Source organism: Pezoporus occidentalis, unplaced genomic scaffold (assembly GCF_034315485.1).
Source record: "Pezoporus occidentalis ecotype Australia unplaced genomic scaffold, CSIRO_AGI_Poc_V1 ctg21, whole genome shotgun sequence".
NCBI classification, from domain to species: domain Eukaryota; kingdom Metazoa; phylum Chordata; class Aves; order Psittaciformes; family Psittacidae; genus Pezoporus; species Pezoporus occidentalis.
Window position 1 is genome coordinate 3547453 of NW_026913964.1, and position 17369 is coordinate 3564821.

Below are 17369 nucleotides of genomic sequence, written 5' to 3' on the forward strand. Positions count from 1 at the left end.
TGTGTTAAAGTTAAATGATTTTGCATAAATACAATTGATCCAGTTATTAAACCAAACTGAATTACTTGTTTAGCCTTTCTTGAAACTTGCTGTGTTTCAAGATGTAGTATCCTGTCTGTTGTGTTTAGTGAGATTAAAGACAAGGGACATAACAGTCATCTGTGGAGAGAGATTATTGTAGCAGTAAATCTGAAGCTCCCTTGCAGTTTTCCCATCTTTCTCTCTCTTCTGTGTCTTTTTAGTGTGTGTTCAAATACTCAGAAAGCAGCAACTTGTTTTCAGCCAGGCATGAATTCTAAATATTTTTTTACTTTCTATTTACTTTCTGGATGTTCACAGTTATTTCATTAAAACTGCTGAAAGCTCAGTATTGGAGGCGTAACCATCAGGGCAATATACAGTCTATGACCGCATGCTGTTGCCTCAAATTCAGACTGGAGAGAAATTAGCCAGAAGGCATGAACACCTGCAAGACCATCCAGCAGACCGGTCACCTCCAAGTGTCCCTGTCTCTGCACTATGCTGCCGCGTTCCCGATTTAAAGAGGAGCACTTGTCCTTGATTATTTTTCTAAGACTAGTGAGGACAATAATGGGATTGAAAGTAATTGACACTGGTTGAACTACTTAGCCATTTTCATGATGTATCCAACAACATGATTTCTACTCAGAAAAGTGACAAAAACAGCATTCATGTCTGCCATCTCCAAATGACTGTCTTAGTATCTGATATTATAAAAGGAGAGATGTTTCTTTTACCTGCCAAACTCACAGATTCAGCCTGGGATCAAAAAGTAATCTGAGTTTTCCTTGAGTCATGATTAATAAATGTCCTGCAGGATCATCTACGCCCCACCAGCATCTGTGTATCCCTATTTTCTCTGATGGTTTTGGCACAGGGATTATCAACAGGAACTCAATCAACAATTCTGTTAATGATTCAAAAGGCAAATATATCAGCTCACTGTGTCTCATATGTATTGCCTCTGTAGGACTATCAGGTGCAAAATGTGATAAAACTATTTTTGTAACAGATAGAGCTTTGGCATATTCAGGAGACAGATCTGCTGAGCAAGAACAAGCTATTTATATACTCAGGTTGCTTTTCAAAGTGCTTTCAAAGTAGCTTTATTCCATCTACTTTTACCAGCTCTAAGAATAAAAAGAAGTCTGTTGCCTTCATGTGCTATTAACCAAACACCTTACTCATCATAATTATATAAATTATTCCTGAAATAAAAACACATTTGCAAATCAAGAATTAGAATTTTCCCTGTTGTACAGTTATAAGAACATAGGGAATGAGGATAGTGCTGGAGACTATTTTCTTAATTTTAAGTGTTCCAAAAAAAGTAAGAGCCCTTTTTAACTAAACATTAATACAAAGGTAGAAGCTCTGATGATAGACTCTGGCTTGACATTCTTACATATATTGTAGGAAGTTATACTTAAATTTAGCATACCTTTTCCCCCATAGATACACCTCCTGATGTAATGATGACATCAGCACGGCTGATACCCTCATTCAGTGCATTCAGTAAATCATCTGGGCTACAGAAAAGAACAGGCAAGTGGATTAATGGCATAGAACTAGTATGAGTTGTAGTGTAAGCAAGTGTCTGTGTGCACACAGATGTATACACACACACGTATTTTAAAAAAGAGATATAGCTCCTGGATAATATAAGCTCCTTCCTTTGTTAAGACTCCACCCTGCGCTACTCAATACAGTCTCATTAAGTGAACACCACACCATTTGGCACCTTTGCAACAGAAGCTTTGCAACAGGAACATTAGGATACTTTAAGCTGGGACTGAAGAACACTAACATAGGTGTCAAAAAGTATGCAATTTGCACAGTAGGTAGCAATATAAATTATGACTTAGATGAACTGACAGGGCCATATGAAGGGACTTGACCCATGAAAATTACTGGCCACCAAGCAGGCTGCCGTACTACTTGTCTAGATTGTTTGATGTGTGCAAAACTAGGGGTAAGACTCCAAACTTTCATTAATGAAAAGTGGGAATAAATCCTTTGTCTATCTTCTCCATCGGAGGGCTCTGCAGCAAAGCCAGCTGTACATCCACTTCATCTTGAAAAAACACAATCTGTCCTGTTCAAATGTCTATTTAACTTCCCGAGAAACAGTGTAGGGGGAGATGTGACATTCCTCCATACAAAGAGTGCAACTGCAAAGATGAAGGATAGAAGCCGAATGTATTTCAGCTTTGGTGTCTTAACTATTTTGGTTTTGTTTGTTTGTTTTTTTGTATGTTTTTTTTCAGATCTGAACTAGTGCAGAAACTTAATAATACAGCTTATGTAAGACCAAAGGAATTCAAAAGAATCCTCAACTTATTAAATACCTACTTTTACATTTGTGAACTGACCAGAAGCTGGCCAGTTGCTATGACTGTATGTAACGTTCCCTCAACAGTATGTTTTCATTTCAGTGATTTTCAAAGTTTTTCATGGAAGGCTGTTCTTCTTAGAATGCTAGCGATTGTATATTCACCTAGAATACAGCACTTCAGTTAAATGCCACACTACAATTACAAAATACCATTATTGGTTATCAAGGCTTTGCAGGCTGCAGGTGGCATACGGGCTGCTCTTTGGGAGCTTTGGCTAGATTTCAATAAAAGACAGAATCACTGCAGTTATTTTGGGGTTTGAGCTGGGAACAGGAAAATCAGAACTACTACGCAAGTCCTGGTTGACCTTTCAGAGACTATCAGAAACGGTGCATTTCAAAAGGTCTCAGAAAGAAAAAACCTTTCTTCTGAGCATCCTGCCTTTGCCCATGGTTTATTGAAATCAAAGCAGCAGCTAGCATTATGTGGTGCTGTGCACACTACAATTTATGTCACACAAGAAAGACTTTGCTCCCTCACTGAATAGGCATCTCAAGTGCATGCAACTCTGCACACCTCTCACCTCCTCACCAGAGAGCCCTTACATGTCCTCTAACCTGGTCATGCCTTAACAGGCAGAAAGACTCAAGCCCCTTTCTCCACCATGTCCAGTGACTGATGCAGCATCTTCTTTGGTATCACAGCGTGGTTATTCTCAAAAACTTTTTATTTGTGTTTGGTTGCATCCGCTGTTTAGGGTCATATTTCTTTGTAAGAGGTAGGCAACAAACTACAGCAAATCTGTCCTAAAGAAGGGCAGACTGCTGGTGCCATACAGCAGGCTACAATCAATCAGATAAAATTATACCCTATCATTGTTTTAGAGGAAACAGTGGTTTCAGGTACTGTGGTACACCTCCACAACCTTTATTTAGTGTATTGGTATCTCTGATACTCTAAATGGCCTATAATGAATGGTTGAATTCTGTTTTCTTTGGGAGAAAATACAGAACACATGGACTCGAGCAAAACCATCTTCTTTGATCTTCAGGAAACAGACATTTTCTCAGCTCCCCTTTTGAAATCTCAGGATCATTTTACCCAAAATCCAGGTAAGTCTTCACTAATTGTTGACGGCAAGAGGAAAGAAGCAAGTCTGCTGCTGGCTGCTGTCAGTATCTTCTTCAGAATCAAGTGTTTCATATTGATTGTCTTACTAATAATCAGTGTGTAGTAAGATATTGCTTAACATCATTATAGAGTGTTTAATAGGAAAAGTCTCACAAGATCTAAGCATTCCTTAATCCTTGCCAATGAGGACTGGAGTGCAGACTGGAATGCAACAGGGAATATGTATTCTTTACACAGTTTGATAGAGGTCTTCCTGAAGCTTGATGACAGTCAGACACACTACTATTACTAGGCTAAGACTGCTTTCAGTATATTTTTCTCATTAGGTTGTGATGCAGCTGAGGACCTTCTGGAGTTTTCTTCAGGCTGTTTCATTTTATCTTGCTTAATTATTAAAGAGTTATCCATAGGTAGCAAGACCACCTGTCTGAGGACATGCTAAGTCTGAATTATGAAGCGTGCTTGTTTTTGGTTGTGGTTTGAGAATAATGGAAAACAGTGAAAAGCAGTCAAGTGTATATTTAACTGCTGTTAAACAGAATGGAAGTTATCCTACTTACATACCAAATATATGTATGTGTGTGTATATATATAAAATTACTTAACAAAGGAAAAAAACAAACCCCAAACAAGCCCAAGCTCAGACCAGGTGAGGACTCAATTCACACCTTTGTTTATGAGGGCAGCATATCACTGGAGTAGTTCATCATACATTTTTTTTATTACATGCCATGTAAAATGTTGAAATTAGTTGAGTATTTTTAGCATTTCCAGTTGAATGACCTGTATACTATATCCCTTTCTTTACTATCTGTATTATGCAAGACACTTAAAAATTCTACCACTAAAACTTTATGCAACCGATAGCACTGCCTATCACCTTTGGATAGCTGCAAAATGCACTGAATCCTTCCAAAATCAGAGATGAGATAGAAATTTTATTACAATAGGTGGAATTATTATGCTAGCTTGGCTTTTATTCTGACAGAGAGAGACATTTACAGAATTCTCTCTCTTTTCTTTGCAGAAGGTTTCTCTCTTTTTAACACATTGGTCACTTTTCTTTTTGCCACTCAAATCTGTCTAACTTTCTATTCTACTTGAGTCTGGGAGTTCCGTGACTCAGCAATTAACACAAAACACTCATTACAGGAGTCACCTGCTGTAATCTTCAATCAAGACTGCAGCGAAAGTTTTCCTTGCCTTTAGTTGAATTAATGCACAGAGTTATCATTCAAATGTCTATTAACACATATTTGTGTTCTGACATATAATCAGATAAGAAGATGCTACTTCTTGTTTAATTTGTTGTATAGCAATGAGCAGCTTCTCCTTTGGATTGTCATGGAAAAAAGAATAAAGTGAAGACAATTAACTGATGAAAGAATAGACAAAGTAACTTCGGCATCTGAGCATAAGAGGAAAAAATTGTTCACAAAGGCCTGTGACAAATCACCATGAAGCTGAGACATAACACTCATTGAGCAGGTACAAATTGCAAACTATGTTCTGGCCATTGCCAGGGACAGGATACAGGATTAGCTAGACTAATGGTCTAATTTAGTATGATAAAACCTTTAAAATGTCTTGTGAAAGTGCTACTCTTGGATTTTTTTTCTTCATGGACAGAACTGTAACAGGTCTCAAATATAATGGTGAATACCTTAATCAATGTAAAGTAGATTTTGATGGGAAGTCTCATTTCCAGATGGCAAAACTGTTCTGTTTCATTTGGTGATTTTCAAAGTCAGAGTGACACTGTGCACAAGAAGGGAGTGCGCTTTTCTAACATGCTGCAATTGATTGCAAAAATTACATTCCCTCTATGTTTCTTATCGCATCCCAGCATCTTCTGTAAATACAACTAAGGAAAGTTGTTCTAGAACAATTACACACAGTTTATGAAACTATTCATATAGGTAAGAAAGCACAAATCCAACCTTTTTATCAACATCAGAAATCCCCATCTACAGCAGATTGTGTCTGTACAAGTACTATATGTATTGTACATATATTCTTGAAAAGTGCAGACATAATACTTTGCATAAAGAAACCATGTACTTTTAAGTATACCTTTATATTATCTGCTAATTTTGTCAGTCTGATAAACAGAGTATCGATGTCACTACCTCATTTTCCTGACCCTCTTTATACAGAATGGAGCAGAATGAGCAGTACAATCTGGAAATTAGTTGGAGGGTGTGTGCTGTATAGTGGCAGCAGAATGTGTAGAATCCAATAAGCAGATGCATGACATTGCAGTTGACATGCCACTTGATTTCACTAATTTGAAGAGCGGGCTTGCAGGATGGCAGGATACCAGAATAGGAATGCTTTCTGGATTCATGAAAAATTCTGATTATCAAAGCTAGTTTGTGGAAAACTGTTACACAGCACTTGATTACTAAGCTGTCTTTGAACTGAAAAGATACGAATGAGCTTAAAAGCTTGAACAGGAAAATTATGCAAGCCTCATTAAAACAGACATCAGCCATGTAGGAGATATTTTTCTTTATCTCCCTCAAAAGAAAGTACAGTACAGCCAAGAATTCTCAGTGTTTTAAGTGCCATTTTGAAGTACCCTAAATTACAGTGTAATTTTCTCTTTCAAATAGAAATCAACATCTGTTAATTCATTTCTGTTGATCCTATTGTGTGCTTCACTGTCATTAATTACAAATCTGTCAGCCTTTTTAGTGATACAACCCTTAACACCAGCAGTTTGATACATGCAATTAAAATGCTCAGTGTTATAATTAAATTTAGAAAACAAGTTAACAACAAATGGTGGTCTGAATCACCTACTACTTTGCAGTAAAATGAGTTATCCCTGTAAAAATTGCACTGGAACACGCAGTTAGGACTGTCTTATCAAGCCATTGTCAAAGTACAAAATCCACAGTTCACTACTAATTTTCAGGACCATTTCCACCAAATTCTTTGCCACAGTAGTCTCATTCATTCAAATAAACCTCAATACCTGACAGTCATTTCCAGTCCTTGCTGTTCATTGCCATATACAGCTATTACTGTTGGGTGGCTAAGAGAAACACTTGTACTGTACTCCAGGCTTTATAAATCCAGGTCTTCTGGAAACCCATACTTGCAAAATTTGTGCATGCAAACCATCACAGTTAGCCCCTTAAACCTGAGTGCTTTATGGATATATTGGACACAGATACATAAAGATATGCATGCACTATAGTGCACCAGAGGCATGCAGAAGTGTCTATTGTGAGTACAAAAGCAGAACTCAATAACCTTTCTTGCCTACTGTTTTACTTTATCTGAAAGCATCTCAAGTATTTCATTTATATGATGAAATAATGACTCCTTCAGGCACGACTGCTCACAGATTCAGCAGAGCTACAGGTTCCTGGACGCACAGTGAAAACTGAAGTACTACCAGTGATCCTACATCAGTCACACACTAAAGACCAAAGGAGATCAGCTGCTCCTCTAAACTACAGCAGTTGACTGCAAACTTCAAAAGTCTATGCGCCGTCTGTAGGTACCCTGGGTTTAGCACATTCTGGCCATGCTCACACAAACTGGGAACAGTGGTTTGTGCTAATTTTGCATCTTACGAGGTCTTTTTTCTGCTAAACAGATCTCCCAGAAGAGGATATATAACTAAGGCACAAGGACCTGCCAGAAATTCCTCTTGTATGCAAAGATCCCAATTAAGCTTCCAGTTCCACATCAGAAAAAAAAAGGAACACCTTCAAAACAACAAAAACTTTACCAAAGTAAAACTTTCATAAAAATCAAAATCCAAAGATACTGTACTTACTGTACTCAAACAGAGAACTCATCAAGCTCAATGACATTTCTGTTTGAGGAAATATGGGATATGGATTTGATCCTTTATGATTAACTTTCATTTTTCTTCTTGTGCTCATTCAGTTGAGGTGACAGACTTCAAAATGAATAGATGAATGCAGCTAGGCATAAAGACAAAGCCTGTCACACACTTCTCACTTCATGGCCAAGATGAATATTTTGTATATCAGTAATTTGCAGGATGCAGATTAGTGATTAGGTGCTATATTAGGTTTAGCCAGCTAAACCCATCTTCTGTGGAATGTAATACTGAATGTAATCTAATGAATATATTTCAATGTATTTCAATGCATGTATTCAATGAATGAATATTTGAATGTAATAGGAATTCTGTGTTTTGGCTAGTCTGGTTTTCTAAGGCAGAAGAAGATCTGATTTTGATGATGTATGTAGGAACATATGGGCACTCTTCTGAAACTGTATTTGTTTCAAAATTCTCCAGTGTATTTCATCATGTTCTCACAATGTTTCTTCCTTCTACCTTCTGTGGCATTTCCCTAGATCACTTTGAACAGATGCACTGTGTTTTCCCTAAGAATATAGGCCAGCTTGCGAGGAAAGCTGGAATAATTACAGCAGCTTCTGGCTTGTTCAACATGACTATGTAAGTTTTGTCTATCTGATAACAACATAAAAGAATCTGTCTTTGCTACTTTTTGCTGGTCCCTTAACTGCTGCTGCTGCAAATAAGAATGCTATTTTGCAGAGTATTCTTTTTCATGTTACATTTATGAACTCAAAGAGACTTTGATCAGAGGTCTTCAACTCTTGCTGAAGTTAACATGAGATCTGCATAATGACTTCAGCTTTTTCTCTGTCTCCGTATCTTGATGACAACCACTGTTTTCATGAACTATTTCAGAAGACTTCCACTCATATATATGCTAGAACAACAAGAGAGTAGAAAGGTCCACAGGAAAAGGTCCCATGTTGCAGAAGCCAGGTGCTTCTGTACTACGGAACATTTCTACACGAAGGAATTTACATTGTTGATGGTTGGGTCCTGACCTGCATTCTTGTCTGCTGCTTGTGTACGTTCATCTGCAAGCATTTGCTTGTGAATTGTAATTACTATTTTTTTCATCAATGCTGGAAGAACAGGACCTTTGATAGAACAGGAGCTTTGATAATTCAGGTGCTGTCGATTATATTGAGCCCTGAATGTAAGAAAAGGCCTGAGAACAGCTGGTTGCATTAATTGATAAATCGTCCCCGAATACTTTAGTGGCTGGAGAAAGGGCATCCTATCCCAACACTTTCCAGAAGTCTATTAGTTTTTCCAAGAAGTTGGCTGGCATTTCACTGGTAAAGATAATAGCTTCTGTTTTATCTTCCTTCTTATGAAAAAGGTGAATCTATATGGATTCACTGAAAAGTTTTCACTTTTGGAGTGAAAAATATTCAACAGTTGTAGCTGGGTTGAAATAATATAACACATATATAGAACTTATATAATATATATAACTGATTATACAACTTATACATAACATATATAACTTATGTATAATTGAGTGATTACACCACACAATACAATAATCAATGTCTCAATAATCAGACATTGCTCATCAGTAAAGATGACAGGGCACTGGTGAGTCTGAAGAGTAAATGTGGTTCTGCAGTTAATTCTTTCAGACATAACTGAAAGTAAAATAGTGTGAACAATGTAATTAGTGACAATCGCTTATATGTTGCAAACAGTATTACAAAGTCTGACATGCAGCGACATGGTATTTGGTACATTATGGTATAACAGAATTTCTTACATTTTCATTTTGCTTTAACTTCAATTTTAAGTAAATTTTAAATAAATTTAAACTGAATTTAAAGTAAATTCATCCCTTGCGTAAACGGATATAACTGCTACTGAACTACAGTATGGATGTCTCTATGACAGGTAGAAATGCAGTCCCTAAAGGCAATGCTTCCAAATGGAGGCTTTCTCTGTAAAGATCCACCTTTTACAGAACTACAACTTAGTCACTTGGAAAAATGTCTGTTTTCAGAAGAAAAAGGAGTTGGAAGCCACAGGTCAGAGACAATATAAAAAGGCCTTTTAAAATTCCCTGTCATCAGCTATGTCTTAACCCAAATAGTTATGTTTTTAGAAAATGTCAAATGAAGTATGACATTGATTTTTGTTTACTAAAACATAGTACAAATTATCCAAGAAGAGTAAACTACAGAAATAAGTGAAGAGAAGGAACTGAAAGAGAAACTTACTCTGTCTGAGACCAGCAAGTCAATTTTTTGACAGTCGTTAGTTGACGGAAGGAACTAGACCTTCATTTATCTCTAGGATACTGGACTATATTCCTTCAAGCACACAGCATTTCCTTACTGCTCATGCTTTGGGCAGCAAGGTTTTATTCTAGGGTCCTTTTTTTTTGTTGATGCTTGCCCCAGCACTGATTAGATGAGTAGATGAGTTTAATGATGGGGCTCATTTAATGTGTCCTCTGGATTTAGGCTATTAGCAATGATATGTGACTTCCATGAGGTATTCCAAGTTAATCACCCGCTTGGTAGCTTTCAGCGTCTAAGCAATTTCTGATAAAGCAGACAGTCTATATTATGTTCTTCACATTCATCTAAAATGTTTTAAAGATGACAGGTTTTCATAAACCAACTGCAGTTCATTTTTTGGGATGTGCAGTGTTCAGCTTAAGATTCTAATGGGTTGATCTCTTTAGTCAATTTAATGAGGAAAACCTAAATCTATGACAATGTGGTTTCAGCATGAACAACCAATTGCTAAAGAGTTTTAGAAGGCTAAGGATATAGCAGATTGATACAATAATGAGTACAGAAACTTGTTTTTCTAGTTTGCAAAGTAAGCATTAAGCTGTAATTCAATCCTCCAACTTTTTGTTGTAAAAACAGGCTGATTAACCTCAGTGAGGATCCTCACATGAATGAAGTTTTTGGGTACTAGCCCAAAATAGGTTTTTCATTACTTTCAGCCTGTATTTAATTCCTATAAGAATCAAACTATAGAAACTAATTTTTCTGTTTGTTAATGGAGAAAATGACAGGTGGTACACACTCACTCTCTTATCACTCCTGCCCCTTTGGCCTATCTGTGATAGGAGGTAAGTTCTGTAAATTAATCTATATTGTTAAACCATCCCCCTAAATAAGAACTAGCATACAACTGTACATGTATTTTAGAAAAAAGCGTCCTGATAGTTTAGAGATTTCATGAGCATTCCAGTTAGCCTGCTCTAGAGATGATCAGCACGTTAATGGAAAAACAAGTATGCAGGTATGACTGAAGAGTCTTAACTGTGATTTCCCTAGAGCTGTACTCCTCTACTACCTTCAAGCAGGTTTCTTCCTAATTTGCTGTATTTTTCAACGGAAAAGACTTGACAGATAAAGATATTTGCTGCTACTGGTGAGTAATGTAAACATTCCTGGTATTAACAGAACTTCAATTTTACTAATGTTGTGGAGCCATGTATGTCTACGGTGCACTGGTGCACAAGAACTTAACTGAGAAGGCAATGTTATTTAATTGACAGAATAAAAATACCATTTCCTTCTGTATGGCAACAACCTGTAAAATCTGTGCTCCAAGCTCTGTACTGACAGACATCTAGTCAAGCCTGCCTGTGAGCATGCATGTGTCTCAACTTCCCAAGTGTTTTAAAAACAGTGCTCACCAATCTGGTAGGCCTGTCTCCGCAGTGTTCTGGAAGCTCTGTGTCCCTTCTTCTTTAAAAACATCTGGCTTCCTGAGGGTAAAGGAAGCAGAAGGGGTATAATAAAGAGCTAGGGAAGGAGAGAGGCTCCTGGGGTGAAAGGAATACTCTGTGCCCAGCTATGTCCCCCTTAGTGGCTCTGAATATTCAAAATCGTCATGGGAAATGCTTCCTCTCTGCAAGGCCAGTCAACAGAAGAGACAGGGAGTGCACAGGAACTTTTCTGTCATAGTTTTGACAGGGTTCTCACAAGGATGAAGAGTGAAGTTGTGGACGAATTTAGGCTCAACTGGGCATGCCAAACAATGCATAGTTCATCTTTTCTTGCAGAATCTATGGAGAAACTTCTTTACTCTTGACTTGCAGGCAAAACAAAATGAAGCATTAAACACTGACATTTTGGAAGGAGGATCACAGATAATAATGTGAAAATATTTGCAGATGTGCCCTATTGAAACATTTTCACTCACTTTCTAGCTTCTTATTCAGGAAAGGGTCTCAAGGCATATTAAATGTCACCGTCTTGACTACAAGGGGAATGGGCTGTATTTATCCTAATTTTATATCTCCATAGTCAGTAAAGATGCCACTTCATTCATGAGAAGCTTCATACTAAGCTACCCTGCCCCAAGAGATAGGATTAGAAAAAAATGTCCAAAACTGATAAAGTTACTGCTATCAGGATCTTATTTACAATCATGTTTTGCTAAGAATTTCTATTTTATGAAGACAGCATTTCCTTTTACATACAGTTCTTCCAAGCCAGTTTCACTGGGAAGAAATAATCATTAAATAGCATCCTTTGTAACAGCAATATGAAATAAGCTTAAATCTGTCTAGATACTCTTAAATGTAGGACAAATACACGTAAAACGTAAACCATCTTCATTAGAAACACAGATTTATAAATATCTCTTAAAATAAAACTCTAAAATAAGATGTTCAAGACTGAAACAGACCAGGTAGTGAATTGTCATTGTGCAACTCTTGAGCAGTTTTTTTCAGCAGGCTGGACTGTTAACAATAACAAAGTCAATCTCCCTCCACAGTCCCCAGCACAGGCTCAGTTTACCCTGAGAATAGCAGCTGCTGTCTATCATTTAGGTTGGACCAGATGATACTTGATGATACTTCAACCTTGCATTCTATGATTCGATTCTGTGATCATTTCAAAGGTCACTTCTGGGCACACCGAGATCTTGTCTGACTGAGGAATATGAGAAGACTGGGCCTGCATGCTGCACTGTTATGCATGCACACGGACACTGCTACATGAAGTCTAAAATCCTCTTTATCGTTTTCTAAATCCTTGCCTGATTTCTCCTCATATGTCAGCACGGAAATGGTATGTCAGATCAGATGCATCCTAATGTTGTTTGGAAGTCATGGAAAAATGTTAAAACTATTCAGGTTATAAGTTTAGGTGTCTATATCTTTCTGATAGTTTTCCTAAGATACCCATTTCCTCAAGTGGCTTCAGTCCCTTATTTGCTCTTCTATTCACTGCGAAAGTCAGTCTTTGTTTCTCAAATAGGGTCTCTATGTCAGGAAGTGACATACAAAAGACTTTCAGATTTCGTAAGTGATCCCAGATTCTGATGTACTCATCAGCATTACAGACAGGAGTCTCAAAAATCAACAACTTTTTCCAGCAAGGTTCCAAATCCTAAAAGTACTCTGATACTCACAATATTCCTCTCCTAGAAGACAGACTGAAACTACAGATATTTCTAAACACGTGGAATTACAGAGATAAGGAAATCAAAAGCATCTTATTGAAAATTACAGAAAGTTTTACATTCATTTAAGCATCACATATTAAAATACCCAAAGCTCTGACTGGCAATCTGTCTTTACAGGTAACTGTTGCTGCGTTATTTCTGCTGATACTGGTCTTCTGAGTTTGCTCTTCTACTACATATTGCCCATTAGCAGAACATGAAAATTAATTTAATTCTCTGAAGTAAAGAGTTCAGAGATTATTTGTGAGCAGGACAAATAATTTTGGTAAGTCTATCTGATTTTGTACTTATTAAAATCTGGGATCCTCCTTGAATTTGCTTCTCTTTGAACTGTAGATCACATTGAAATAAATATCCAATTTTGCTTTTAAATTTGTTTCTATCAAAGCATTTAATATAGTTTCCTATAAACTACTTTCACTTTACAGCCTGAAATGCTCTAACTAATATCAAGCCATTGCTGCTGAACAGAAACTTTATTCAAAGTTTATTCTCCATGTGGCTCGGTATTACTGGAATGTAATCAGGTCATTATGTAAGATCTTTGTTGAACTAAACAGTCTGAGTTCTGATACTGTTGGAACATATGGTCCCTCTTTCAACCACTTAAAAAAATTAATGGTTCTTCTCTGAATTCTTGTTACGTTCTTTTCCTGGGAATACAAAGGTAAGATCAAAAATAACCTTTTAATTGTACAGGAGACTTAGCTCTTTATACATATGCTAGAACTTATATTCAGCAACTATTCTCAAATCTTCTCCTAAATCTTTACTTTTTAGGATATAGTCCTCTATCCTGTAAATCTTACATTATTTAGTTATATTATACATATATATAAGAAAACCATACTTGGCTGTATGCATGATATACTAATAAAGTTTTCTAAGTGATTCTCATATTGCTGAAACAGTGAGCCATCTTCAGCATTCACCACTTCTTTATCTTTCTGTATTTACTGCCTTTATTAGTTTATTTTCTTCTAGGGTATTAATAGTACAATGTCAACATTGAAAAATTTCTTAGTGACTTGGGAACCCAAATTCCTATATATGGTCTAGATATAAAGGATGTTGAAAGTAGCTTAAGTGAATGATATTTTGGCTTCTAGAGGCTGAAGCTTTCTTCTAAACAGAACTTACGTCTGCAAGATTTTTTTTAAAATGTTAACACATGTCTCAAGAACAGAGTAGTTTTTATTTCTCTCCAGTAAGTACAGTTACAGATTACTGCTGTTTTCAAACACAGGAGGATTTTCACAGCATTCTGTCCTCTTTATTATTTGATTTTTAGTGTCATGTTCTACTACTGTGATTCTATAAATGCTAATTCAGGAAGAAGTTTATGCTTGTGTTGAGGACAATTAGGAGAATGACACATTGTTGTGCATTAGCTTTGCACCTGTCACCTCTATGGCATAAAATTTTATTACCTGTCACACTATGTAGTTTTCTACTGGTACAGAAGACCCCCTGGGCCTTGCACTGGCCCCTTTCACAGGTTCTTTTTTCCACCTCTGTTTTGACTCAGACATTTCTTTGTGTTTTTTGAATATGTGCATTAGATGAGATGACAACTTATCTGACATTGGCCCTAATGATTATCAAAAGTTGTGACAGATATTAAACATTTCCGCTTGAAAAGAAGAATATTCTTCTAGACAGGGCACAATGAAAGAGAAGACCTCTACGTCCAAACCAAACCACTACCCAGTGCCACTGGATTCATCAGCCTATGATCATACTTTATAACACCATCATTCTTTGAGCAGATCTGGAACTGAATTCACTGTAGCAAAAACTAATATTGTGACATTTGATTTACAGCCTTTTCTCTGACAAGCCTTTTCTTGCAGTCATTTGTTAAACGATACTATTACTACTAAAAATTCTGTTCACAGTATATTTGATTATACCCAAGTTGGACATTAAACTGGAGAGGCTAGGATTCTGTGCCTGCATTCTGTCTATAACTCACTCATATGATAATGCATGTCAAGTTGATATTGCATGAGAAATGTTAGAGTTAGAGCAGTTTCTCTGCTCTTCTCCCTCCACTCCAGATGTTCCATCTGAATGATAATACTAGTAATTACATGCAACCCACACAAGTACACAAGACTTAAACCTCTTTTTCAATATAAAACATAAAATTCAAGCAGACTAAATCCTTTAATCAGATTGTAGGATCCCTTCCAAAATATGGAAAGACTATTTGAAAGCCTTTATTTTAGGGATATCATACAGCAATGCTGTCACAATAGCAAGGGTGAGTTTTAATGAGTTTACCTGTCACTTAGGAGCTCTATTTTGTCAAACAATATTGTCAAACAATATATGATAAAAGAGACATATATAAATGAGAGACTAATCAATTTTAATGTAGAAAAGCTCTCATATGCTGCTGATTTTATAACTATTCTGATAAATTTTAAAGCAACTGAGCAGATAAAGATGCAAATTTCCTAAATTTTTCTCCTATGGGGAGAGAGATATTCTTTCTCTCTCTCCATTGTGTAATCACAGGCTCATAAATGAAAATGCATCCAGAAGCAACTAATGTTATACTTGTCTCAGAGAAAAATGATATCAAAGGAATTAGAAAATACAGAAAAAAACACAGAGAAGGGGAAAATGCACTCAAGTAAACAAAAGTAAAACTAAAGGAAATTGAATGCATTACATATGGAATCAAAATTCTTTAGCAAGTTTAATAAAAGAGTCTCTCATAGAAGGAAAACTGTCAAAATGGAAGATGGCTTTCTGAAACAGAGGTCCATGCTATTTTGAAGGGCCAAACTTTAGAGCTTTAAATAAACAGTGGATACAAAGAACAACACAAATGAAATAGACACACAAATATCTTGATAATTAAGTTAACGGCTCTACAGATCATATCAAAGATGCAACTCTCATTTTATCACTGGTTTCTAAAGAATCAAATAATTTCATTGACTACAAGCAAAGCAAATTAAATTAGAAGCCTTTATAACTCGGTCTTGTTATATGAGACAACATTCAAAAGTACATTGGAATACCAATTTTAACCGGCCAATTGTCTTTGCAATTTTTTGACAAGCTATTCACTTATTCACACAAAGATGAAAGACACGACAGTAAGAACATCAGAAGGGTTCTCTCTTTTTTGCATTTGTTGTTTTTGGAGTAGTTTTAGAAATGGAGTATCTTCCATTTCTACTCAGAGATGTGTGCTTTTCAAACAGCTTGCTTTTTACGTGCTAAGAACACAAATAGAGAAAATCTTGGCTTCTAGCCAGACGTAGCTTCAGCTGTATCACATTTTCCAGGTTTGTTATCTTTTCCTATTGCTTGCTTCTAGGATTTTAATTGTAGATCTTATCTATGTGCTTTGAACGTGCTGTTTTTATTTTGAATATTGAGTAATACATACAGTGTATGAGAATGGAAACAAACAATGACAACCTCAGAAATTGTTAAAACGATCGAAAAATAAAGAAATTGTTGGTTTCAATTGAAAATACAATTATTGGCTAAAGTGAGACTTGAGTGGCCAGTCCAAATGTAACTTCATATATGATTAGTAAGCAAAGGCAGTTTTGAAGTGTTCCTAACTACTCTGCAGACACTCACAGACATTCCATGTGCTTCCCCATCCTTTCACATACTCTCTTTGAATGTGTTTACATCTATCACAATTCCAGGCTATGAAGCAGCTGCACAAGCTATTTTCTTACCTAAACACCTGTGAAACATATACTGAACTGAAATATAGGAATACTTACCTCTAAGTTTATCTCTGCAAGTATTACTCTAAAACAATTTGAATATTAGCTCTGTAAATATGACTGACAGAATTTCTATGCTTGTTAAAAAATTTGACTGATTACAACAAACAACTGCACTCCCTATTATCTGCTCTCTCAAACTCTTATGGTACACAGAGACACTGGCAGTAAAATGGAGTAAAAATTTATTCAATTGAAAATGTATAAGCAAAAAGAAACAGGAAAAAATAAGTATATAACACCCAAGTGTGAAATATGGGAATGAAGAAATACCTTACAGTGATACTTTAAAAGAAAAAAATACAAATCTTTAATTTTCCCTTCTGAGAAGTATTGTTTGCCAGTTATTTTTACTACATCTATTTTTACTACAGGTATTGCAGGCACATAAAATCTTTCTTTTTTTCACTCTTTAGTTATATACTATACATACAAAATAAAGTGCACATACATATGAGCATGAACGCACACACACAAAATCTATGGTTTAATTCTAGTAAACCATGTAACAGACACTGGAGGCTTGTTCACCTTTTCTATATAAACATGCTGACTAAATCACCAAAACCGTACCCTTTGTAAGAGTAAGCCTCTTGCATTTGTTCAACATTTGCTTAGTGGCTTTACTACATAATGAAATAATACCATACTCACTATCTAATTTACATTTAAACTAATTTACATAATCAGATTTTTCCTTTGACTGGAACAGAACTGCAGATGTATTTTGCTGTAAAGGGGACTGTGCTTGTTTAGCCTGGAGTAAAGAAGGCTCAGGGGAGACCTTATCACTATCTATAACTACCTTCAGGAGGTTATAATGAGGAAGGT

The 17369-nt window shown here is 36.2% G+C and overlaps 1 protein-coding gene across 25 annotated transcripts in view; it reads right to left on the reverse strand.

Moving 5' to 3' along the window:
• GPHN (gephyrin) overlaps nucleotides 1-17369 on the reverse strand; it is a 299961-nt gene that overhangs the window by 8900 nt on the left and 273692 nt on the right. For 13 of the 25 annotated variants that reach the window (XM_062619268.1, XM_062619272.1, XM_062619262.1 and 10 more), the window contains 2 exons: nucleotides 10994-11065; nucleotides 1463-1550 (listed from right to left, as the gene is read on the reverse strand). In XM_062619268.1, coding sequence (XP_062475252.1) covers nucleotides 1463-1550; nucleotides 10994-11065 — 160 coding nt within the window. The remainder of the gene's footprint in view (nucleotides 1-1462; nucleotides 1551-10993; nucleotides 11066-17369) is intronic. The other 12 variants (XM_062619286.1, XM_062619282.1, XM_062619278.1 and 9 more) reach the window with 1 other exon arrangement.